Consider the following 18,094-nt stretch of genomic DNA (forward strand, 5'->3'; position numbering starts at 1 on the left):
TAACTCAAGTGCTTGGGCTCCTGACACCCATGCTGGAGACTTGGATTGCTTCCTATCTCCCAGCTTCACCTGGCCCAGCCCTGGCTATCGCAAGCATCTGGGGAGTAAAATAAAGGATGGAAGAGATCTCTGTCTCACAGCCTTTCTAATAAAATGAGAGTAAATAAACTTTTCAAATAATGTACATTTTCCACAAACCTTTTGAAGACTCCCTATAGGTCAGAGCTCCGAACAATTCTCTGGAGATGTTTTTGCTGTTTTTTTTTTTTTTTTTCCTTTTGGATACACTTTGCTCTGTAATCCTTGTCTTCTTTGTGGCGCCTTTTTCTATCTGAATGTATTACTTTGATAATAATTAAAAGACAAGTCAAACTAAACCCTCCCAAGTAATCTTTTTCAATTTTATTTTTACTTGGATGAGTCCCATATGTTTAGTTACTTATTGAAAACAGGCTATATTAAGTGAAAGTGGAACTGTTTTATTTCAGAGAATCCTCAAAGATCTTTCCAGCAACATAGGCAGAAAAATTCAGAAATTTTAATTTATATAGAATTTTAATATACCTCAATTTTAATGGATCAAGGGGAGAAAATACAGCTCAAGAGAGTATTTGGCTATTACTGGGGCACAAATTTTTTAATAATTAATATAATTGGTGCAGGAATTTTTGTGGCCCCCAAAGCGGTGCTGGAGTACTCGCGCATGAATGTGGGGTTCTCCTTGTGTATTTGGGGTGTCTGTGCCGTACTGACCATGATGAACAGTCTCTGCTTTGCAGAGATAGGCGTAACCTTCCCATGCAGTGGCGCTCACTACTATTTTCTCAAGAGATGCTTTGGTTCCTTGATCGCTTTCCTGAGACTCTGGACAGCACTGTTTGTGGGGTCAGGCGTAGTTGCTAGCCAAGCCCTGCTCCTTGCTGAGTACAGCATCCAGCCTTTTTATCCCAGCTGCTCTGCCCCCAAACTACCAAAGAAATGTCTGGCACTGGCCATGTTGTGGATTGCGGGAATTCTGAACTGCCGTGGTGTGACAGAGGTGTCTTGGTTGCAGACAGTTAGCACAGTGCTGAAAATGGCCATACTTGGCCTCATTTCCCTAAGTGGAGTGGTGCTGCTGATGAGAGGGAGAAGGGAGAACACAGAACCGCTGCAGAACGCTTTCGATGCTGAGTTTCCTGATGCCTCCCAGATGATAGAAGCTGTCTTCCAAGGATATTTTGCGTATTCAGGAGGGGAGTGCTTGACATATGTAGCAGGTAATTAGCACTCTATTAAGACAAAGCAAACTCAACTCATGATTTATTGCATGCAATATAAAGTGCACATCTTTTTATAGTATTTTGAGATTTAACTTAAATACACAATGATTTTTCTTCTTTGTGGCTTTTAAAATTAGATCATACCACTCTTGCTTTTGTTATCTACTCTTAATTCTTTTAATTACTCTGAATTCTTTCTCTTTTATTCTAACGCACTTATTTTATTGAAAACTTGTCTTTTTCAGCTTTCTTGGCTATGACCACAAATCTGGGGCCTCTGCATTCATCTAGTTACCTTTCTGTTAACGCACAAGTGGTAGAGTTGTGGACATACTCCCTCCCATGAAACTGTGAATTCTGCAATGGTCTAATGCCTTAGGTTTGTTTGGCGAGTAGGTGTGACACATTTACACTCTTATTTTTATTTGTATGCATTTATTTTTCTAGTTTCATTGTATATTTTATCATAACTTCTTTTTCTTTCACTTATGAATGTAAAGTTGCATGTAATGATAACAAAAATTAATTTTGGATTCAAATGACATTTGTAAATTCTAATTAAGTCTTTAATTAGTACCTTATAAAAGCAATCATCCTCCAGCAATTTTGGATGCATTTAAATGGTAAATTAGTCAAAATGCAAAGTCACATATTTGAGCTGAGATCTGTAATCCTGATTACATGAGCTCCAAAGAGGCTGCCTTCTTCCCCCGCTTTCTTGAGCACCTGAAACAAGCTCTCCAGCAGCCGTAGGACTCTTCCTCAGTGGCAGCCCTGCGAAGCTGGCTGTCAACTGCGTGCCCAGAAGGAGCAGCACCTCCTGACTTGCTCAGAACTTCGGAGCTGAACTCTGCCTTGTACTTCTACTGAGGTTTTAAGTATTTTTAATAAGATAATCATAAATATTCTCTGGATTTAATATCCTTCCCTTCAATGCCAAGATACAACCCCCCCCTTTTTTTAAAAGTTATTTATTTATTTGAAAATCAGTTACACACACACAGAGAGAGAGAGAGAGAGAGAGAGAAAGAGAGAGAGAGAGAGAGAGAGAGAGAGAGAGAGAGGTCTTTTATCTGTTGGTTGACTACCCAGATGGCCACAATGGGTATCCGAAGCCAGAAGCCAGGAGCTTCTTCTGGGTCTCCCACGTGGGTGCAGGGGCTCAAGGACTTGGGCCATCTTCTACTGCTTTCTCAGGCCACAGCAGAGAGCTGGATAGGAAGTGAAGCAGTCGGTTCTCAAACTGGCACCCATATGTGATGCAGGCACTGGAGGTGGCGGCTTTATGAGCTATGCCATAGTGCCAGCCCCTCCCCTTCTTTTCTAAGTCAATATCTTCCCTTAAGTTCTACATCTTTTCTCTTCCATCTCTTCAGGACTTTCCACATTCACATTCTTTATGCCCTTTTTTTCCTCTCAACTTTAACGTTTTTACTAGTTTTTTTTTTTTCCCTTGACATTTACATATGAAGCAGACTCTTTAAAAATTTTTTATTTAATCTTGGGAATTCAACCCCTCCTCCTACTCTGAAACCCTCCTGGCCCTGCCAACTTACATGTCTGTCATTCATTAAGTCATTCAACCAGCAACTATCTTTTTAAACATTGACTGTGTTTAAAAATGTACTAGTGCCTCAAGATGAGTAAGACACCATTTTTACCTTAAAAAGGCTTGAAGTTTAGAAGAGGCAGTATTTCTGTAGGAGCTCGATCACCTACTGTGGCAAATAGCTTCTCTCTGGTCTGCTTTTTTTCTTTTCAAAATGGAAATCATGGCTCAAAAATCACTAACATTCTGTGTCTTAAAAACAAATAATGGCATATAGTATTTAAAGATAAGCCATAAGAAGGAAATATAATTACCATGAAAATTCAATAGAAGGAAATGTCACTTTTTACTGTCATTTATTGGAAAAAGTGGCAGTTTAATCGACTCTAACAAATTGAAGCAATTAAAAAGTGTAAGAGAAGCTGTGGAGACCAGGAGTATGCAGGGTGCCTATGATGTGGGACATGCAATCTTGGGTAACTGCAAAATGGTTTCCATCTGATGGTCTTGATAACAGAAATGATTGCTGAGGCAAGCACATAGATGAAGAACAAAATAGCACAGAGATAGCAATATACAATTGGGCAGTGCAATGCCAACATCTGGGAAGTGGGTAGAGAGAGAAGATTCAGTGAGAAGCCAGAGCAGGCTTAAAGAATTACAAAGGAAAATCCCCAAATGTTCCAAAAAGAGCGGTTATCAAAATGGCTAAATGCTTCCCAAGTTGAGGTGTGTGAGGACTGATTAAAAGACATTTCCTTTTTAAGTAAGGAGTAAGGGGTAATTGGTGGGCTTGAGCATGAGAGGAAAGTAGGTTTGCACTGTTAAAAACAGAGGTCTTGACCAAAGACTGTGAAATCTCTCTTTCATGCAGTTTGTGATTAAATGGGTCAATGCAATTTCAGGACCTAACACAACGCTCAAAATTCATTTTCTCTCTCTTTCTTAAAGACAGAAGCGAAGAAATATATCTGGCTTCTATTTTAGTCAATTGCATCTTATTTCATTGCTGAAGATATTTCATTGTAAGATAATTATTCTCTACTGAAAATAGATTTATAAATTTACTAACATATAAACTGATACAGAATTCTTCACAAGCAGCTGACGGTAAACAGAAACCAGAGGAATTTCAGTGTGTGCTTGGGTTGTTAATATACTAAATAAATTTCAAGTAATGTTAAGTTCTAAATAACACTTTTACCTATAAAATAATGATTTGTAAACAGATGACAAAGTATGGTTTGAAAACACCTATTTTTTAAGTTCAAGACCCAGGGATATTCACTACCTGTCTGGTAATTATAGTCTTTTATTGTAAGCTAATTCTAATCTCTACCTTCTTTCTATAAATCAAATACATAATAAAAATGAGTAAAAACCTAGAGGAAAGTATAGTTAACTTAAAAAAGTTACCCTTTTACTTGTTCTAAAAACTTTAATAACCATAAATCATTAGCAACAACCATTTCTAGGCATTTATTAAGTGTTACGTGCTGGGACTGGAATTTTATTTTCTCTGTAATTTCCATTTCTGCCAATATACAGGATAGAAAGTAGAAACCTGGGCAACCAATACCATGTCCATAGCCCACAACTAGGGAGTGGTGGGGGCAGGGTTAAAATTAGGCTCTCTGATGTTTTACTCTCCAAGTGCTTAATCAGTCCCTATTAGAGGACTCCATGGGCATCACATTCGGTCCCTGGGCAGATGGAAGAAATTTGATATATGTCAAAGGATAGATATTTATTAGTCAGAGGGATTTGATTTTAAGCAACAGAACTGATAGACATTAGTTTAAAGGAAACAAAAAGGGCATGTACTGGAATCTTACTTCTTCAACAGCAAGAAGAAACACGGAAATTTTAGAACTTAAAAAACAAGATTTTTCTTTCTCCTGTTTTTTATTTTTTTAACTACAAACACATTGTTTTTCTTTTGATTTTCTTAGTCTCATTGACCTTTGGTTCAAATTCTTGAGAGACATTATCTTGGATATCAGCGAGATTGGTTTCCAGGGGTCAGATGTGTGTACTTGGTCATGATACACATATAGACATTGAGTGCTAAGGATACTGACTTCTGTGTGTCAGGGTAATTCTTAGAGAATGACAAGATTAGAGAAATGGTCAGACAAATGCGACAATATTTGAAAAGGTGGTTCTAGGAAACCCATTATATATAATGCTAAATTACTACCTTTTTATTTTTCATATTTAATACTGGCATAAGGAAGCAGTGACAACAGAGAGGGGGACTTTATGGCTGATTGTTTAATTATTTTCAATATCTGTCATGGGAATGTATAATAGGGACAATTTCTCTAGTCTGAGAGAGAGTTCTGTTTTCGCAGAAATAATGATTTGGCTGAGATCTGAAGAAACAGTAGGTGCTAACAAGACATCCAGGAAAGGAGCCACCAGACACAGAGCAAGATGGGCTCTATGGCAAGAAGGAGCAAGGCATTTTTGAGAAAGTGACAAAAAGCCAGTCTGCCTATGTGTAACAGACACAGCAGATGAGGTCATCAGATTGCCCTATCCTATATCCCCACAGCCTTTCTTTGTCTTTCTTTCTCCCTTTCTTTCTTTCTTTCTTTCTTTCTTTCTTTCTTTCTTTCTTTCTTTCTTTCTTTCTTTCTTTCTCTCTTTCTCTCTCTCTCTCTCTCTCTCTTTCTTTCTTTCTTTCTTTCTTTCTTTCTTTCTTTCTTTCTCAAAGATTTGATTTATTTATTCGAGAGGTAGAGTTACAGCTAGTGAGAGGGAGAGGCAAAGAGAGGTCTTTCAACCACTGGTTCACTCCCCAGTTGTCTGCAATGACTGGAGCTGCGCCAATCCAAAGCCAGGAGACAGGAGCTTCAACTCCGGGTCTCCCATAAGGGTACAGGGGCCCAAGCATCTAGACCACCTTAAACTGATTTCCCAGGCCAAACCAGAGAGCTGGATTGGAAGAGGACCATCTGCAACTCAAACTGGCGCCCATACGGGATGCCGACACCGCAGGCAGAGGATTAACGTACTGAGCCACCTTTCTTTCTTCCTTCCTTCCTTCCTTCCTTCCTTCCTTCCTTCCTTCCTTCCTTCCTTCCTTCCTTCCATATTTATTTATTTATTTATTTATTGACAGGCAGAGTTAGACAGTGAGAGAGAGAGAGAGAGAAAAACATTGAGAAAGGTCTTCCTTTTTCCGTTGGTTCACTCCCCAAGTGGCCGCTACAGCTGGCGCTCTGTGCCTGTCTGAAGCCAGGAGTCAGGTGCTTCCTCCTGGTCTTCCATGCAGGTGCAGGGCCCATGGACCTGGGCCATCCTCCATTGCACTCCCGGGCCACAGCAGAGAGCTGGACAGGAAGAGGGGCAACCGGGACAGAATCCGGCGCCCCAACCGGGACTAGAACCCGGTGTGCCGGTGCCGCAGGTGGAGGATTAGCCTAGTGAGCCGTGGCGCTGGCCCACCTTTCTTTCTTTTTAATATGGATTCTATCAGAGTCATGATTTTAACCTTTATGTGATGGTTTAATGTTTTGCTTTTCCTTTAAAAAAAGAAAAGATTATTAGGCCAGGCATTGTGGCATATCAGGTAAAGGGCTAGGCATTGTAGCAGAGAGGGTAAAGCCACTGCCTGTACAGCCAGCATCACACATGGGTGCCTGGCTGCTCCACTTCAGATCCAGCTTTCTGCTAATAGCCTGGGAAAAGCAGTGGAGGATGACCCAAGTGTTTGAGTCCCTGCCACCCACATAGGAAACCCCTATGTAGCTACTGGCTCCTGACTTCAGCCTGACCTGGCCCTGGCTATTATATCCATCTGCGAAGTGAACCAGTGGATGGAAGATCTCTCTCTCTCCTTGTCTCTCCTTTGTCCTCCGTAACTCCGTCTTTTAAATAAATAAATAAATAAATAAATAAATATTATTTTAAGATTTATTTGTTCATTTGGAAAGTCAGAGTTACAAAGAGAGATGGAGAGACTGAGAGACAGATCTTCCATTCACTGGTTCATTCCCCAGGTTGCTGCAATGGCCAGAGCTGAGCCAGGTGGAAGCTAGGAGCCAGGAACTTCTTCCAGGTCTCTTACATGGGTGGCAGGGGCTCCTATCTTTTATTGGCTTTCCTAGGCCATTAGCAGGGAGCTGGATTAGAAGTAGAGTAGATAGGATATGAACTGGCATTCACATGGGATGCCGGCCTTGCAAATGGCGGTTTTACCCACTAGGCCATAATGCTGGCCTCAATAAACAAATATTTTAAAAAAGATTATCGATTTATTTGAAAGGCAGAGTGATAGGGTGAGGTGGGGGTGTGGGGAGAGAGAGACAGAGAGAGAGAGATCTTCCATCCACTAGTTCACTCCCCGAATGCCTGCAACAGTTGGGACTGGGCCAGACTGAAGCCAGGAGCCAGGAACTCCAACCAATCTCCCACACGTAAGGCAGGGACCCCAGTATTGGCCCGTCTTCTGCTGTGAAGTGCATTAGCAGAAAGCAAATTGGAAGTAGAGCAACGAGGACTCAAAACAATACTCTGATACAGGATGCTGGCATCACAAGAGGTGGCTTAATCGGCTGTGCCACAAAGCCCTCCCTACTTTTCTGTTCCGGAGGTTAAACTTCATGTCATTGTTGCTCACTACCACATTCCCACAGCAGATTTTGTCCCTGTCTCCTACTAGAGGAGGCTCAGGTTGGCTAGACTCCAAAGGGTGAAGTCCTTGTGGGCTCAGATGTCATTTTTCATTATTGTGTCTTTCTTATTTTTTTTTTTTAAGATTTATTTATTTATTTGAAAGTCAGAGTTACACAGAGAGAGGAGAGGCAGAGAGAGAGAGAAGTCTTCCATCTGCTGGTTCACTCCCCAATTTGCTGTAACAGCTGGAGCTGAGCTGATACGAAGCCAGGAGCCAGGCGCTTCTTTCGGGCCTTCCACATGGGTGCAGGAGCCCAAGGACTTGGGCCATCTTCTACTGCCTTCCCAGGCCACAGCAGAGAGCTAAATTGGAAGCGGAGCATATCCCATGGCTACGAACCGGCGCCCACATGGGATGCTGGCACTGCAGGCGACGCCTATACTCACTACGCCACAGCACCAGCCCCTCTTGCATCTTTCTTAAGAAATTTGCTACCCATGGGAAAAATGAAGAAATTTTCCCTTTTTCTTTTCCTCTTTTAGAACCAAACTCAGAGAGGTATGTAGCAGTTCACCAGTGTGTGTGTCGGGCAGAGAGTAGCTAGGAAGGACCTAGCCCAACACATGATGCATGAAAACAATCTTACAAATAAATTTAAGTAAAGTTTTACTACTCATGATTTTGCTCTTTTATGTGTTACAGGGGAGCTGAAGAAACCCAGAAAGACAATTCCCAAATGTGTGTTTACGGCGATCCCTCTGGTGACGGTGGTTTATTTGCTGGCTAACATTTCCTACCTGGCTGTTCTGACACCAAGGGAAATTCTCTCTTCAGGTTTGTACACAAATGGCTAAGGCAATAAATAAAGTGCTGGTCCTGCTAAGTATCACTTGACTGGCCAGCACTGCTGTTTGTAGTTCATTACTCTATATATAGAGTCAACATGTGATTTGCTAAATCACAGAGTACCAGAGAGGATGATTTGGCTTAGAAAGGAGATTTCAGATTTAAGTATGACTATGCATTTTCTGGTATTATAGAAGGGTGTGGGGAGTGCTGATGTATTCAAAATATTTGTATTCCTTCATAATCTCTTCTCATCAGAGTGACACTTTGCAATCAGAGTTTATACCTTTTAAAATTTTCAAAACACTTGATTCTCAAAATGCTTCCAGGTGATGCAAAGACTAAATTTATAATGTAGGATATTAGCAGTTAATAGAGTAAATGCTAGTGGTTAGTTGAAGTAAACAACTAATATTAATATATAAAATAATTTAGGATTTTTCCATAAATAAACCTAACATTTATGGTAGCAAATATAATATATTAAAAATATAAAAAACTTTTATCCCAGAATCTAAATTGCAGGACAAAACATTTAACAACTGGGGCAGCTGTTGGACACAGGGGGTTAAGCTGCCACTTGGGATGCTGCATCTCAAATCAAAGCACCTGTGATGGAGTGCAACTTCTGTTTTCTATTCCAGCTTCCTGCTAACGTGCCTGGGACGCAGAAAATGACCCAATTACCTAGGTCCTTGCCATCCATGTAGGGGACCTGCATTGAGTTCTGGGCTTCTGATTTTGACCTGACCCAGACCTGACTGTTGCAGGCATTTGGGAAGTGAACCAGCTCATGGAAGACTTCTCTCTGTCTCTCTGCCCTTATAATAAATAAAATTAATGAAATTAAATTTTTAAACAAATGGAAAGAAAGTAGGAATTTTAGAAGCATTTATTGATAAATTGATACAATCATTTTTGGGGGTAATTTTGCCCTTAGTTAAAAATGTAAGTACCTGGGAATGGCATTGTGGCATAGCAGGTAAAGCCACCACCTGTGATATTGGCATCCCGTATGAGCACTGGTTTGAGAGCTGACTACACTTCCAATCCAGCTCCCTGTTAATGGGCCTGGGAAAGCAGTGGAAGATGGCCCAAGTACTTGGGCCTTTGTGATCATGTGGGAGACCTGGAAGAAGCTCCTGGCTCCTGTCTTCTTCGAGGCCCAGCCTAATTGTGGTAGCCATTTGGGGAGTGAATTAGCAGATAGAAGATCTCTCTCTCTCTCTTTCTCTGTCTCTTCCTCTCTCTGTGTAACTCTTACTCAAATAAATAAATAAATCCTTTTAAAAAATTTTAAAAATATATGTACCTTTGGACTCAAAAGTCCCACTCAAAAAATTTACTCTGAGGAGAACTGTACAACCATAAATATTTGAAGGCATAAGTGTTTTCATTAAAATACACTTTATATTTTGCTAATATAAAAAATTAGTAAAAAAACTGATAATGGGAACTGCTGCTTAGCTTAGTAGTTAAAACGCCCACTTCTTACATCAGAGTGCCTAAGTCCAATTCCTGGCTCTTGCTCCTGCCTGCAGCTTCCTGCTAATGCGGACCCTGGGAGGCAACTGTGATGACTGAAGTGATTGGGTGCCTGCTACCTGAGTGGGAGAGCTAGGCTGGGCTCCTGGCTCTTGCCTCTGGCCTGGCCCAGCCCCGCTTTTATAGGCATTTGGGTTGTGAAACAAAGGTTGGGAGTGTTCTCCCTCTGCAGTTGAAATAAACATCAATGAAATAGTAATTAAAAAAAAAAAAAAACCCTGAAAACAATCTGCTACTCTATCAAGATAGAATGGGTAAAGTCACAAGTGTGTAATGGAATACTGAGAACTCACTTAAGCAAATAGAAAGATGAATATGTACTAACATGATCAAGATATTCTGGAAAGTGAAAAAAGCAAACTCAAGTGCATGTGTATACACAGACACATACATGCACATACTTGTAACCCTCACAGATAATCATGGAAAATTTCTGGAAGAGGATCCATCAGATGTTAACAGTAGCTGCCTTTGGATTACAGGAAGGAGGAATTGGTGATGGGGGCATTTACTGTTTATGTACTTCAGCATTATTTATTTTACTTTCCAACCAAAGCATATATAAGGAGTCTTCAAAAAGTTTGTGGAAAGTGTACATTATGAAAAAAATATGGGTGGATTTTAACCTTTTTAATACCAAAATAAACTTACATTTTAGTTCTATTTTCCACAAACTTTTTGAAGCTCCTTTGTATGTCACAATTAAAAAAAAAGAAAAGAAAAGAAAACAAAGGAAGAAATGATGTATGCAAAGGAGCCAAAAGAGAAAACATCATTTTGTGGGCTAGAAATAAAGATCAGGTGGAAAGATGTGAGCTTTTGTCAGCCATCAGTCACAGAGCTGTATTATCAGATGCCCCTCTAGTTACATCCAATCATCTTTGCAGAATGCACACTGGGAAACTGAAGGAGAATTTACTTTGCATTTCTGGAAAAAAATTCTTAAATATGTTTAAAGTGGGAAAAGCATAGGGGTATGGGTATCCAGGAGAAGCAAACAAACTACCTCATTTTAAATTAACAGTAAGCAAGACAAAAAGTAGTTTTAAATAAGACCCAATGTTGTAGAAGAGCACTAAACAAAAGTGCAATGACTTTTGAGGGTAATTTAAGTAGATTAGAAAATACAGATCTTGGGATCAGCGCTGTGGTGTAATGGGCTAAGCCTCTGCCCGGCAACCCACATGGACACCAGTTTGAGTCCTGGCTGTTCCTCTTCTTCTTTTATTTTATTATTTTTTTTGACAGGCAGAGTGGACAGTGAGAGAGAGAGACAGAGAGAAAGATCTTCCTTTACCGTTGGTTCACCCTCCAATGGCCTCTGCGGACGGCGCACTGCACTGATCCGAAGCCAGGAGCCAGGTGCTTCCTCCTGGTCTCCCATGCAGGTGCAGAGCCCAAGCACTTGGGCCATCCTCCACTGCCCTCCTGGGCCACAGCAGAGAGCTGGCCTGGAAGAGGGGCAACAGGGACAGAATCCGGCACCCCGACTGGGACTAGAACCCGGTGTGCCGGCACCGCGGCTCAATAGGCTAATCCTCCGCCTGCGGCGCTGGCCTGGCTGTTCCTCTTCTGATCCAGCTCTATGCTATGGCCTGGGAAGGCAGTAGAAAATGGCCCAAGAGATTAGGCCCCTGCACCCACATGGGAGACCCTGAAGAAGCTCCTGGTTCCTGGCTTCGGATTGGCCCAGCTCCAGCAGTTGTGGTCATCTGGGGAGTGAACCAGCGGATGGAAGACCTCTCTCTCTGTCTCTCCCTCTATCTGTAATTCTGCCTCTCAACTAAATAAATATTAAAAAAAAATTCTTTAAGAGTAAGAATCCTTGATGGCACTTTAATTTTGTTACATCTGAACATCTTACTCTTTGTTTTAACCCGGTTCACTTATGGGCTTGAAACTCCCCTGGAAACTAAACTTGGCACAAAAGTCCCAGGGAGCCTAATCCCTGCTGTCTGATTCTGTTGAAAAACTGAGAATTTGTTTCTCTCTGATGAAGGATTAAGGTGTCCTGGCATACATCTACATAATATGAATTGAACTCAAGTGGATTCTCATGAACAATGGATGCTTTTCTTTCATAGTGTCTACTTACATATTGGATTAGTGTTCATGAGGTCTCTTCATTTTTACATTAAAAAATCAGAATATTCTCTGAAGATTGGTCTACAACAGGTTTTCTCAGTCTCGGTGCTATTGACATGTACCATGCAACTCTTCGTTGTAGAGTGCGGACCTGTGTATTATAGTGCAGTTAGCAGCATCCTTGGTCTCTACCCACTAGATACCAGTTGCACATCTCTCCCTCTTCGGTTATGATAGTTGAAGTAAGCATCTGGACATTGCCACAGGACCCTAAGGAGCAAAATCACCTGCAGTTGAGAACCACAATCTAGAGTTCAGACAAATCCCAACTATCATCAATAGTTTTGTTTGCATGTAATGTATTTTCTCTTTCTAGGTAGTTGATTAGTGTTTCCAATGGCACCCCGACAAAGGAAGGTCTCATTCCTGTGACAGCAGTGGTGTGCTGTCCTTCATGACTCAGGGCAGCCGTCAGTACCCTGCAAACTAGAGTTAGAAAATAAGCATGCCTTCAATCATCCATCCAACAAAATCAATTCATTTAAGTATTTACTGAAAACTCACTTTATGCCTGTCACTGAATGAAGTGCTAGTTTTATGGAAAAGAAAAGAATGATCCTCGCTCTCAAAAAATTCCTACATGCTTTTGGGAAAAGACATGTAAGATGATAACCATTTATGACGCAGTGTGATAGGGGCTAAAATGGACACGTGCATAAGATTTTATGTAAGTGTGATGTGAGGAAATTATAAAATTAAAACCGAATGTTCTTAATGACTTTAAATATTTTGTATTTTCACTTTGAAATAATATCAAAATGTTTCTCTTTCTGAACACATCTCCGTGTTTTTGTTTTTCTGCAGATGCTGTGGCTATCACATGGACTGATAAAGTTTTCCCCTCACTAACATGGGTTGTTCCTTTTGCTATTTCTGCCTCATTGTTTAGCAATCTTATGATTAATGTACTTGAATCATCCAGGGAGATATATATTGCGAGTGAAGAGGGCCAGCTTCCTTTATTATTTTATATGCTTAATATTCACTCCTCTCCACTTATGTCTGTGCTTCTAATTGTCATTATGGCATCCGTTGTGATCGTCTTAACAAGCCTCATTGATTTGATAAACTATCTTTATTTTGTGATTTCTTTTTGGTCTTTATTAACAATGATAGGCATGCTGAAACTCAGATATCAGGAGCCCAATCTACCTAGACCTTATAAGGTAAGAGTGAATTTCTCTCTCTCTCTCTCTCTTTTTTTTTTTTTTTTAGTGCGAAATAAAGATATTGGGCATAGCAGTGTTTGAAGACTGTATTTGAAGCATCTATGAGTAAATCTTTTTACTACTCCACAAATTGTGAACCACATGGGGTAATTTTTAATTTTTATTGGGTGGGTTTTACTGAGTACAAAACTAATGGCTGTGCATTTGATTACTAGTTATATATTTTAAACTTCTTACTAGGGAATGAAAAGGAATAAGATTGGACTCTGCCTTTAGGCAAGCTATAATCTCTCAGTCAGGTGAATCAAAACTCATAATATGCTATGTAATGTTTATTAGAGAGGGAAAGACAGCTTTCTGATCAGTCTCTGACCACATATTGCTTTGTTTACTTGTGGAGCCACTTATGTACATCAGTGTCTTCCATAGTCAGGGTCAGATTCGGCAAACAAGGACTAGAACAGGCAAGATGAGGTCATATGTAGTAACAGCTACTGTCCTGAAACATCAACGTACTTTGATCATCAGTAAGTTCCTTCTTTTCATTTCTACTACTTTTAAATTTTCAGTCTAGATGAGGAAAAATTTCACAGGAGAGGAGTTGGCCCTTTAAGCATTAAAGGAAGTAAATGACAATTTTGCAGCGTAAGGATAATATTGGGGGGAAGGCAGCACTGATGCTCAGATGATCAGAATAGAATAGTCTTGGTTGGCAGCTAGCATGTTCAGAGCTTTGCTTTTGTGGTCACCTTTAATCCTTCCAAAAGGTGGAGGCTACTGTGGTCTTTATTTTGTAGATGAGGAAACAAGTTTAGAAAAGTGAAGTCACTTGCTCATGGTCATAGAGCATGGAGTGGAGCCCAGATTCAAATCTAGGGGTTCTCTTTGGAGTGTTTGAAACTCACAAGTACAGAATCTAAGGAACAATGCTGGGAGAAGAAAACAATATTCTGATGACCAACTTTGGTTGGCTTAACAACCACGTCTCCTTTTTAGTCCTCCCTTCTAGGTCTTCCACGCAGTCACTCCTTCACTGTCGTGCATTTGAGTACTAGTTACTGAGAAGCACTATATTTTAGAGCACCTTGCTAGGTGCTCTGGGTACCCAAACTAATAAGTCTTGTTTTCCTTTAAGCAAGTTATAATGTATGTGAACAGTCAGGTGACACAAAACTCATAGTATACTAATTGTTGTTGAGAAGCATCCAGAGGACATTCAGAGAACACTGTGGGGAGGAGGGATCGAATCCAGTGGAAGGTTGATGCCCCTGGTTCACCTTGGAGCTGCCTCCCCAAGATCTGATTTCCTCATGGTTTCACAGGCTGCAATTTTTAAAAATTTATTTTATTTATTTAAAAGAATACAGAGAGAGATAGAGACAGAGAGAGAGACAGACAGAAAGAGAGAGAGAGAAAGTGTTTTCCATCTGCTGGTTCACTCTCCAAATGGCTGCAATGGCTGGAGCTGAGCTGATCTGAAACCAGGAGCCAGGATCCAGGAGCTTCTTCTGGGTCTCCCACATGGGTGCAGAGTCCTCAGGATTTGGGCCACCTTCCACTGCTTTCTCAGGTACATTAGTGGGAAGCTAGGTCAGAAATGGAGCAGCCAGGACTTGAACCTGCACCCATATGGGATGCCGGTCATGCAGGCCAGGGCTTTAACCTGCTGTGCCACAACCCCAACCCCAGGCTGCATTTTTTCATGTCTCTTATTTGCTATTTTCTGACTGTACTTTTGTTAGATCCCTAACTCCAATTAGATAAAATTAAAAAGAAGTTATGACTTGTGGTGGATTTCTTGGATACGCCAAGAAATAGTATAAGATCATTATTAAGAACTAGGATTCAAGGCCGGCGCCACGACTCACTAGGCTAATCCTCCACCTGTGGTGCTTGTACTCCGGGTTCTAGTCCCGGTTGGGGTGCGGCTTCTGTCCTGGTTGCTCCTCTTCCAGTCCAGCTCTCTGCTGTGGCCAGGGGAAAGCAGTGGAGGATGGCACAGGTGTTTGGGCCCTGTACCCTCATGGGAGACCAGGAGGAAGCACCTGTATCCTGGCTTCGGATTGGCGCAGCGTGCTGGCCATGGCGGCCATTTAGGGGGTGAACCAACTGAAGAAAGATCTTTCCCTCTGTCTCTCTCTATCTAACTCTGCCTGTCCAAAAAAAAAAAAAAAAAAAAAAAAAGAACTAGGACTCAAGTCCAATTCCTCAGCTTATTAGGTAATCTCTTTTTGTTATTTAACCTTGGAAAAAAAAATAAAAATGAGAATGAATAAAACTTTCTAACAATATTGGATGTATTAAATAAGCTAAGGCATCCAGAGTCTGACATTGATGATGACAATGATGATTTATATTATTAATTGGCAAAAATTTCCATAAAAAATTAAGGCAAGGACAACTTTAAGTACAAGGGGTTGAAATTTGTCTTGCACAGTTATGTGAGTGCTCTTTTTCTCCCCTCTCAATTATTTCATAACTGATACAAAGTGAGGTGGCAGATTATTTTTCTCAGCAATATTTCATAATTAAAGAGGGAACTGTTAATGGCTTCAGCCCCAAATGAATGACCCTCTCACTAAAGGATTTCATAAAGTATGACTAGTTTTCTTTGGGGTAAAAATTCATATCTGGGGCCAGCATTTGGCTCTGTGGTTAAGATGCTGCTGGGGATATTTGCATCCCCCATCAGAAGTGCCTGGTTTGAATCTTGGCTCCTCTGCTTCCCATCCAACTTTCTGTTAGTGCACATTCTAGAAGGCAGCAGGTGGTAGCTGATGTACTTGGGTCCCTACCACCCACATGAGAGATCTGAATGGGTTTTCTGGCTACAGGCTTTGATCTGGCCCAGTACAGACTATTATGGGCATTTGGGAGTGAACGAATGCATGGGAAATTTCTGTGTCTGTCTCTGCTTTTCAGCTAATATGAAAATAAATAAACATTTTTATTTTTAAGGTTTATTTATTTATTAATTCATTTGAAAGGCAGAGTTACAAAGATGCAGAGGCAGAGAGAGCAGTACTCCATCCGCTGGTTCACTCCCCATATGGCTGCCATGGCCGGAGCTATGACAGTCCAAAGCCAGGAGCCAGGAGCTATTTGTGGGTCTCCCACATGGGTGCAGGGGCCCAAGCACCCAGGCCATCTTCTATTGCTTTCCCAGGCCATAGCAGAAAGCTGGATTGGAAATGGGGCAGCTGGGACATAAACTGGTGCCCATATAGGATGCCGGCGCCGCAGGTGGAGGCTTAGCCCACTACTCTACAGTGCCAGTCCCAATAAATAAATATTTTGAACAAAATTCCCATTAAAATTGCAAGACATGACTATGGTTATTTATTTTAAAAAATCTGCCTCTTCTCAAAAATATCTACCAACTAAATTTTCTTACCAGGTTGGGGAAGTTTATACACAAAGTCCTTGCAATCCTAACCCAGAGGAGATACTGAAGATGGGCCTTTAAGGTTGTTAGCAAAGCAAAAACAAAACAAAACAATGAAAACAAGAATTGTTCTGGCCAGTTTTTGTCTTGGTTTGTTTTCTTTCTCCATGTACTGAGTCATAATATTTACTTGTCAATATTTACCCGAGTAGCAAAGGATCTAAGGATTGCCTTGCGTTTTTGTCACGAATGTCATATTGTCTTGAAATATTTTCTAAGAAAGATTGTTGAGACCTTCACTGGGTCTTTGAAATTCCTTCTTAACAAATTCATGCCCCTAGGTAAGCAGATGGCTACTTTACTAGCAAATAGTTGCAATTCATTCCATTCATGGACAGCTAAGTGCTGCATGATCATTTTCTCTGCTCAGTATCTGACAATGAGCATCTTCAACATTTCTCCTGTTACTTACAATTTATCTAGTTGTATGCCAAGTTTATCTAACTTCATAGCTAATTTAGTCTTTTTCCTAAAATTAGCTTATATCTTAATTTTTGTTTACATAAGTACATAGGTGTTATGTGGTATGGATTTTTATATCTAATTTTTAAAAAATTTTTGCTCTTTTCAGGTATTTTCACCATTTATATTGATAACGATGGCCATCAGCCTGTGCTTGGTTGTTATACCATTGGTAAAGTCTCCAAATATGCATTATATCTATGTGCTCCTCTTTGTTCTCAGTGGACTTCTGTTCTACATACCTTTAATACATTTTAAATTGAGGATGGTTTGGTTTGAGAAGATGACTTGTTATTTGCAATTACTATTTAATATTTGCTTCCCTGATGCATCTGATGAACAGATGTCAGAAATAGAAATTGTTAAAAAAGTAGCTTTATAAAAACCACCAAATTCCAAATAAAGATTAAGCACATGATGAAATATTAATGATAAAATTCCTTTGCAAACATGTTTTCCCTATTGAAATAACATACACCAAAGTGCTCAGGATACAGCCTGATTTTAAAATCCCAAAGAAATGGCTATCCATCACTGAAGCTCTGTGTTGTGTGGCAAAAGCATTGTCTTTGCATAGCTTCATATATCGATGGTATCTCACTCAGTCTTCCATTTTCTCCCATCTATCCTCTTTTCTACTGATTCTGCGGTGATCGTGTAATAAAAATTAATGATTAAAAATAAAAAGCATTCTCTTCATTTTTTCTGAGTCCTTTTTTGGGTGTTGATTTGAAGATAAAAAAAAAATTCAATTTTTCCTGTTAGTTTTTCTCCTCTAAGTAGTAGTATTTTTAACCTAATACCCATTTTGGAAGCATGAGTTTGTAGGTTATACTCCCTTGAGTGCCTTTCTTTCAATGCTGAGGTGTCTTAGAAGGAACAATCTTTATTTGATTAAAATGTGACCTGATTATACCTCTGTGCATAAAATGTGTGTCATAGGTGGCTGAATGGATAGTGTCTCAGCTGTTATACTCATTTAACATTGTTCAATTAAAAACTTTGTCTACTTAACTCAGAGTTTTAAAGGATCTGGAGAAAGCAGAG

General features: G+C 40.3%; 1 protein-coding gene across 1 annotated transcript; it reads left to right on the plus strand.

Moving 5' to 3' along the window:
* The first annotated feature begins 574 nt into the window (after nucleotides 1-574).
* SLC7A13 (solute carrier family 7 member 13) lies at nucleotides 575-17,475 on the plus strand. Its single transcript, XM_062189515.1, has 4 exons — nucleotides 575-1,259; nucleotides 8,138-8,269; nucleotides 12,776-13,137; nucleotides 17,157-17,475. Exons 1-4 carry the CDS (start codon nucleotides 575-577, stop codon nucleotides 17,427-17,429), a joined length of 1,452 nt encoding a protein of 483 aa, XP_062045499.1. The 3' UTR covers nucleotides 17,430-17,475.
* The last annotated feature ends 619 nt before the right edge of the window (nucleotides 17,476-18,094 follow it).

This window comes from Lepus europaeus, chromosome 4, assembly GCF_033115175.1.
Source record: "Lepus europaeus isolate LE1 chromosome 4, mLepTim1.pri, whole genome shotgun sequence".
Taxonomy (NCBI): domain Eukaryota; kingdom Metazoa; phylum Chordata; class Mammalia; order Lagomorpha; family Leporidae; genus Lepus; species Lepus europaeus.